Raw genomic sequence first — 8,619 nt, forward strand, 5'->3', positions numbered from 1 at the left:
CTTTATGAGCCTTTGATGCCTTATCTCTCGTAATCTGCGGCAACCTGATGAGCTTGGTGTCATGACCGGCTCCATTTTGCTGGTGACGAGGTTAATGGAGGGTTCAGGTTCAGGAACTCATCTCGGATCACAGGGCCGATAAGCGGTGGATCCCAGCCAGGCTCCCCTCGCTTGCGAGCACTCGGTCCCGCGTGCAGAAGGGGTCGGTGTGAGCAGAGAAGAGCAACCATTGCATGGGAATTGCAGGTCTGAGACAGGGCGGTGACCTGCTTGTTGCAAAGACACCCTTAATCAGGCTCCTGGGATTTGCTGGGGTTGCTGTTTGGGAAGGAATCAGGCTGAGATGCTGTTTTTTGGGGGCGACGGCTGCCAAGCCGCCCCGACCTCCCCGCCAGTCTGTCTCGCTCTAATGCACTCTGTGGATGCCTGTCCGCCCCAGGGGAGTCTTAATGGACCCACGGAGTCCCAGCTCCAGCTGAACCAGTGGCTCTCTAATGGAGGAGACAAGGTCATTGCCAAGGGAGAGGGAGGTAGAAGACACACACCGTGACTGGCTTCTAGACACCAACCTGTCTTCGCTATTCCTGGGCTCTCACGTCTCCTCCACAATTTTTCTCCTTTTGCTCCAGGTGCCTTGCTCCTGAAGAGCAGGAGCAGGTTTATTTAGGACAAGTGTCTCAGCAATTCCAAGGTGCCACCGCCTCTGCCCTGTGCCCACACAGAACTGGGGATGTTGAGTTCTGTCCTTGAATTCCTTCCCTTCTTCGTCCTGTACATTGGTAGTAAGAATTTACTATGTGTCAGGCTTTGGCCCAGGCATGATATTAGGGGTGTGGTAGGTGATTCCTAGGGGCTGACAGAAGCAGAGGATTTTAGAATACAATCAGAGTGAATGGGGTGCAGTGGCCCATGCCTGTAATCCCAGTGGCTCATGTCTGTAATCCCAGTAGCTCAGGAAGCTGAGGCAGGAGGATCACGAGTTCAAAGCCAGCCTCTGCAAAAGCGAGGCATTAAGCAACTCAGTGAGACCCTGACTCTAAAATACCAAATAGGGCTGGAGATGTGGCTCAGTGGTTGGGTGCCTCTGAGCTCAATCCCTGCCCCCCCTCGCCCCCCCCCCCCCAAAAAAAGTGCCTGAGCCCTGGAGAGGGACCTGGCCCAGACCTAGCCTCCCTTGTGGACTCTTGCAGGGCTGTATTTGCACATGCCCATCTCTCCGCTAGATTTTTGTGAGCATGCTTTGGTATAAGGAAGGAATTCAGGAGCTCCAACTCTGGAACTCAGGAACTCTGAAATCTTGTATTCCAGCCTCCTTGTTTGAAAAGTGAAGCGACTGAGACTCAAGGTCAGAGTGTCTCCAGTCAAGCTTCGACCAGTCCATTCTCTCTTAGGACGTCCTAATGGCCCTGCCTTCCATGGCTCCCTCCCCAGCATTTGACCTGTGCTGGCTGAAGGTTGAGCTCTTCCTTTCTTCACGTCTCTCCCCGGCCATCTTCCCCGCAGTGAATCCCAATCTCAGATCTTTCCTCAGTGAAGACTCATTAGTCTGGACTTTTCTGGGAATTGGCCAGATGTCAGGGAGCTCTCGCAGGAATCCCTGGAAGATGGACGGAGACTGTTGTCCTCTGCTGGCAAGAGGTGGAACTGCAGTCCTTAGTGGGTGGATCCAACTCAGGAGTTTGATCTTGAATTGTGTCTGGGATGCCTTGCCCTAGGCCCCATTGGACATCGCTCTGATTCAGAGTTGAACTTGAGCAAAAAGCAGCTGTCAATATTTATCTTTGGCAGTATACCCCACAAATATTTACTGGCCCTGCCGGGTGCAGTGGCACATGTCTGTAATCCCAGAGGCTTGGAAGGCTGAGGCAGGAGGATCACAAGTTCAAAGCCAGCCCCAGCAACTCAGAGAGACCCTGTCTCTAAATAAAAGCTGGGGTGGGGCTCAGTGGTTATATGCCCCTCGATTCAATCCCTAGTACAAAAATAAAAAAAAAAATTGGGGGGGGGGAACCTGATATACACACAGCAGAATGAAATTGTAACCTTACTTTATACTACTTGCAAAAATTAATTCAAAATGGAGTAAAGACTTAAAAGCAGACCTGAACCCATAAGATTCTTAGAAGAAAGCAAAAGCAGTTCTGTCAAACTGAAAAGTTTCTGCACAGCTAAGTAAAAATCTCAATGGAGAGAAAAAACAGACTATCAAATGTCAGAAAAGAGTCCTCAGAGAAGGGTCAATATCTAAAATATATAAGAAACAACAACAGCGAGGAAACAAGGAATCTAATTTAAAAATCAGCAAAGGACCTTAAGAGACCCTTCTCCCAAAAAAGACACACAAATGGCAAATAATATATGAAAACATGTTCCACAACTAATCTTCAGGGAAATGTAAATCCAGCTGCCATGAGATAGCACCTCACCTCTGTGAGCATGGACGTTATCAAAAAGACAAATGTTGGCAAACGTCGGTGAGACATAGATAACGGGGAAATCTTGCACACCTTGGACAGGGAGCCAATTAGCACAGCCATTATAGAAAACAGTATGAATGGTTCTCCAAAACAGGAAACCGGAACTCCTGGGCTACCCAGCAATTCCACTTCTGTGTATAAACCCCAAGGAAATACCAAGATTTCAGAGACACATCTGCACTCCATGCTAACTGCAGCATTATTCTGTTGGCCTGTATGGCTGTTTTCATGATAATACCATGCTGTTTTTGTACACGTAATACATGTGTATGGGTGTGTATATAAATACATACATAGAGGTAGACTATTATATAAGTAATAGGTCTCTGTGTCTGTGTTTCCGCCTCCACGGGGTCAACCCCTAGTGGATCCAAAATATTCCAAAAAAAGACATCTATACTGAGCAAGTACAAGCTAAACAGTACAGAACACCTGTTGACAGCATTTATGTTATATGGGGTATTGTAAGTAATCTAGATGTATTCAAAGTGTACTAGAGGGTGGGCGTGGGCTACATGCACATACTATACCATTTTATACAGAGCATTGAGCATCTACAGATTTCTAGTCTGTAAGGGGACCTGGAAGAAATCACCCCATTATACAAGGGTGTGTATGGGTGAAAATACATACATATATATATATATATATATATATATATATATTTTTTTTTTTTTTGGTGGTGCTGGGGATTGAACCCAAGGCCTTGTGCATGTGAGGCAAGCACTCTACCAACTGAACTCTATGCCCAGCCTCTTGAATATGTTTATATATACATTGGAATATATCCATGTACCTACGTGTGTGTGTATATATAATGGAACATTAGGCAGCCTTAAGAAAGAAGGAAATTCTGCCATTTGTGACATCATAAATGTCCTGGGGGACATTATGCTAAATGAAATGAGCCGTGGAGAGGCAAATCCTGCATGATCTCACTTATATGTGGAATTGAAAAAGGTCAAGCTCAGAAGCAAAGTGGAGTAGTGGGTGCTGCAAGCTGGGGCAAGAAGGAAGGAGTGACGGCCAAGGGCAGCAGGGGCTGGGGTGGCTCAGAGGCAGAGCGCTTGCCTGGCGTGCCTTGCGGCCCTGGGTTCCGTCTGCTGCATTGCCAACGGACAAAAACAAAGCAAGAAGGGGTGTAACAGCAGGGAGACCTCTGGTGGGCTTCTTCTGTATCTTTTTATATTTTTTAAATGTTTTTTAGTAGTAGATGGACACAATATCTTTATTTTGTTTTTTTATGTGGTGCTGAGGATCAAACCCAGGGCCTCGCACATGCTAGGAGAGTGCTCTACCACTGAGCCACAGCCCCACCCCAGCCCCCTTCTGTATCTTGATTCTAGTAATTACTCAAATCCACACGTGATCCAATGGCAGAATGATAGAGCCATGCACGCACTTTTTACCAATGTGAATCTCCCAGGTTTGACACTGTATTATAATTATGTAAGATGTAACCATGGGGGGAGACTGAGAAAGGGTGCATCTGATCTCCCCACGTTATTATTATAATTATCTTTGTGTTGTTGGAGGTGGAACCCAGGGCCTCACACATGCTAGGTAAGCACTCTATCGCTGAGCCACATCCCCAGTCCTATTGATTTATTCAAGACAGGGTCTAAGTTGCCCAGGTCTGTCTCCAACTTGTGATCTTCCTGTCTCAGCTCCACCCCTCCCTCCCCCGGTGGGCGCCACTGTGCCCATCCCTCTCCATAGGCTGCAACCCCTGTAAATCTACAATTATTTCTTTTCTTTTTTTTTTTTTTTAAAGAGAGAGTGGAGGGAGGGAGAGAGAGAGAGAGAATTTTTAATATTTATTTTTTAGTTTTCGGCAGACACAACATCTTTGTTTGTATGTGGTGCTGAGGATCGAACCCGGGCCGCACGCATGCCAGGCGAGCGCGCTACCGCTTGAGCCACATCCCCAGCCCCTATAATTATTTCTTAAAAAGAATTTACTTGGGCTAGTTAAGACATTGACCTCCCAGGGTTAGTAGGTAGAACCTATTCATGTTCATTGATTAGTATTTTGTTTTCTCTTTTTCTTTCTGGGATTTTTTTGTTTGTTTGTATTTTGGGTACTGGGGATTCAACCCAGGGGTGCTTTACCACTGAGCTACATGCCCAGCCCTCTTTATTTTATTTATTTTTTTAAATTTTGTGATAGGGTCTTGTTAAGTTGCGTAGGGCCTTACTAAATTGCTGACGCTGGCCTCAAACCTGCAATCCTCCTGCCTCAGCCTCCTGAGCTGCTGAGATTACAGGCATGCACCACAGCACCTGACAGTTTTTGTTTTCTAAAAACATTTCCCATATGGTGAGGCAACAGGGACCCAGCGTGAATGGACTGTGAAATGTTAGGCAGGGTTTACTTTTCCAAATAACCTAATTTACGTTTCTCAACAATGTTAGAACATATGCCAAGGCTTTTGACAAAATGTATATAAATTTGTCTTTTTTGCAATTATGAAACAACAAAAACAACAACAAAAACAACTGTAAAATTCAATAACAGGGCTAGTTCAGGGGTTAGGGACCTGCCAGGCAGCTGGTTAACACATACTGAGTTGGTTTCCTTTCCTAGGGGGAAAAAAAATCAAGTTCTAATCCATTAATAATTTTATCAACAAGTCAAATCTTCATGAAAAACCTTTATTTAAAAAAAAGAAGAAAAACTCTGGTGGAAATCATGCTTCCCTCCCTGCCAGGAGCCCTCTGCAGAGATTGCCCCAGCTCCACCAAGGGGAACAGGGCCAAGAGCAGGGTCCAGGCGTCCCTGGACTGGAAACTCAGCAGAGTCACGATTATTTCTTAGCTTCCAACAGAGAAATGTATCTCTGCACCCATTTTTCCTTCGGTTGGACGCAGATTCTCTCACCTATTTTGGTGGTGAATCTGTGAAATAAAGACAGAAGTAAGTGACTAAGGAGCTCTTGGCTTCCCTTGGGAGAAGGGGGAGAGGGCGGGGCAGCTCCCTGGCTAGCCTTGCCACCCTCCCATAGGCCTGCCACACTCTGTCCCTACCCCTTCTTCTCCCTTCTTCCTCTCTGTTCCCATAGGAAGCCAGGCTCAGAGGCCCCCCTCCCCAGGAAGCACTAGCCCACAGGTCTAATCTGCAACCTGTGTCTTGTACCTGCCATTTACAACAGCTTTCCCGAGACACAATTCACACGCTATTTCACTCATCCAATGAAAGTGAGTCACAACTTGATGGCTTTTAGTATATTTATAGCTCATGCAGCTGTCACCAAGATCAGTGGGAGAATATTTTCCTCACCCGGGAAATGGACCCACACCACCATTCCACTTAATTCTCATCTGCATCATCTTGGGTTGCTCCTTGTAGTTGTTTATATTGGTTCCTGCATTCCTTACTGTGAGCTTATTAAAAATGGGGGGCCATGGTTGATGTCCCCAAGTCTCCAACTTTGAGCTCCCTGAGAGCTCTCAGAAGTGACAAGAAGAGAGGTTGGGGTTACTCTAGACTGGCACAGGTTTGCAGGGACCAGTGATGTCTACATGGCTGGCTGGCCGGCCCTGGCACATGCAGGGCAGAGGAGCCAAAGGCATAGGAAAACAAGGGAGAGGAAGGACCCTGTGACAGTCTGCAAGTGTGACTACAGATTTCTTTGACATCACTCCCATTGACAGGTGGAGGCTTGTGTCCCCTCCCCGTGAATTTAGGCCAGGCTGAGGGACTGCTGGCTAAGAGAATATGGTGGAAGTGATGCTATGTGACAGCTAAGGCTGTGTCACACAAGGTGGGAAAGCTCTCATGCTGGAAGCTTGGACCTCCTCCTAAGTCCTACCGCCATGCTGTGAGGAAGCCCAACCAGCCACACAGAGATGCCTGCCAGCCCCCAGCCAGGCCGGTTCTAGCACCATCTGACTTCAGTTATGTGAGCCACCACCATCGAGCCAAGCCTTCTGGAATTCCTGACTCTCAGAAGCCATGAGAAATAAGAAAACTATCGTCATTGTATTAGGTGGTTTAATATGTGTCCTAGATAACTGATAAACACCTGTCCCCTTCATTTTAGAATGGAAGAATCTTGTCTTGTCCAAGGTCCCCCAGCTTGTGACAGAGTTCTGCTTTGACCCCAGCTCAGGGACTTTGCCAGCTGTCGGTTCAGTGTGGATGTCTTTAAAGTCCCAGAAAGCCCCTCAAGACCTGAAGGAGAAGAGCCGGGACCTCCTGAGCCCTGGAGCTCCCCAACTCTGTGCAGGGTCTCAGTGTCCTTGTCTCTACCCTCAACTCTGCTAAAATGATGACGTTCAGGTTTGTACCCGGAGTCCCTTCTCTTCCCGCTGCATATTCTCTGTGATCAGGAGCCTTGGTTCCTGCTTGGGGCTTGCTCCTGGAGGCAGCTTCCATTTCTTGACCATGTGCTGAGTCCAGTCCCAGTGCTGAAGGACTTGCATACATGACCCTATTGAATCCTGCCAGGAGCCCCAATCCTGTGTCAGCTCCCTTGTTACCCTGACCCCACTCCTGGCTGCCTCTCCCCCTTGTCAGGCTGACAGTTCATCCTCCCCCTGCCTCTGGCTCAACCCATGCTCCTCGGTCCTCTCTGGAATGTCCTCCCTCTCATCCTTGGGGTCCCTTCCTTAGGGAGGCCTGCCAGATGCCAAGTCAGGTCCTCCTGGGACTGTGACAAGCTCCTTCATCCTCTCTCTCTCTGTCTTCTTTACTCATCACGACGGAGATCAACTCTTTTGTGCAAATACCTTTGCCCCTTTTCTTTCATGAGCCTGCGGGGTCTGCAGGTCACGCAGTACCTGGCCCATGGTGTGAATGGCAGGCTCCAAACAGAGCTCAGAGTCATGCATGTTGTCACAGAGGCAGGACCCAACCCAGGAGCCCAGGTTCTCATTCTGCCGCTGAGGGGGTCTGCTGGGCACCCATCCAGTGACGTGGCCCGCCTAGGGACCCTGAAAGCACGCCCAGGAGGTACTCACATCACGCCCTGCTGGGGGCAGCTGATCTGGGTGAACTGGTAGGCTTGCACCCAGTTCCAGGGAATCATCTTATGGCTGTACTGGAAACAGCATGACTTTTCTGTGTCACTGTCTCCTAAAAACAGGAGGGAAGCTTGAGACCATCCTTTCTGGAAAGGAGCCCCCCGGGAAGGGTGGGGCAGCTACGTACGTAGGACATACGTGTGGACGCTCAGGAGGAAGGCCAGGAGAATGGGAGGAACCAGGGGAAAGCTCTTCATGGCCCTCGGAGCTGGGCCCTTCCCAGATGTCTGCCGAACTGCTCCTGTCTGACCCCCTTTTATGAGGCTGAGCGGTCCCCTGAAGAGAATTCCAGAGAATTTTGTGGTTGGAAACAGAGGTGGCTTTTCTTGGCTGAACAATGGATTCATAACCCACAGCCCAGGGAAGGGGGGCCAGGGTTGCCTGGGAGGAGCAGAGGGGCTCTGGCCACCAGTGGGAGTCTCGGGCCTGGGGACATTGGTGGAGTCGACACTTTCTGGATTGAAAACCGGAAGTGGAGGAAATGAAGAAATATTCCAGAGAACTGACCCAAGTCACTCGACAGCTCACTTGGTTGTTCCTGATAGATTTCTGGCTCTCGGGAGGTTTTGTTTGCCTTCTGAACATTGCTTATCTCTTGGTGAGGCCTAACTGGTTTCAGATGTCAGCAGAAAGCAGCCCAACCAGAGATGACCAAGAGCCATGGTCCAGGCCTCCAGGCCCTCACGGTGCCTGACCCGCAGCCATGCCAGAGCCGGTGGGGGCCACTTGAGACATCTAGTTTAGAGGGTCTCTAAACTGAGAGATTATGCCAATCACCTGGAGGTTTTACAACTATATATTCCCCTGCTCTGTCCTGGACCTCCAGGGTGACCCATGGTTCTGTATTTTAGGCAAATTCAGCTGAAACAGGGAAAGAATATTCTAGAAAGGTTGGTGACATCTGTGCAGGAGAGTCTGAGGGGCAGAGCAGGACTATCAAGCCAGAGCTCAATGTTTCCCACGCCCTAATATGCCCCTAAAATATGCCCCTTTAACACCTGAGTTTTACAGGAGGGAAAAGGGTATCGCCAGCACAGTGGCACACATCAGGGATCCCAGAGACTCTGGAGACTGAGGCAGGAGGATCACAGGCTCAAAGCCAACCTTAGCGAGGCTG

At 48.7% G+C, this 8,619-nt stretch overlaps 1 protein-coding gene across 1 annotated transcript; it reads right to left on the reverse strand.

Moving 5' to 3' along the window:
• Positions 1-5,284: 5,284 nt before the first annotated feature.
• Positions 5,285-7,699, reverse strand: Ccl26 (C-C motif chemokine ligand 26). The gene is made up of 3 exons (XM_076841016.2): positions 7,630-7,699; positions 7,440-7,554; positions 5,285-5,375 (listed from the first exon to the last, which is right to left on the reverse strand). Exons 1-3 carry the CDS (start codon positions 7,697-7,699, stop codon positions 5,285-5,287), a joined length of 276 nt encoding a protein of 91 aa, XP_076697131.1.
• Positions 7,700-8,619: the final 920 nt, after the last annotated feature.

The sequence above is a fragment of the Callospermophilus lateralis genome, chromosome 19 (genome assembly GCF_048772815.1).
Source record: "Callospermophilus lateralis isolate mCalLat2 chromosome 19, mCalLat2.hap1, whole genome shotgun sequence".
NCBI classification, from domain to species: domain Eukaryota; kingdom Metazoa; phylum Chordata; class Mammalia; order Rodentia; family Sciuridae; genus Callospermophilus; species Callospermophilus lateralis.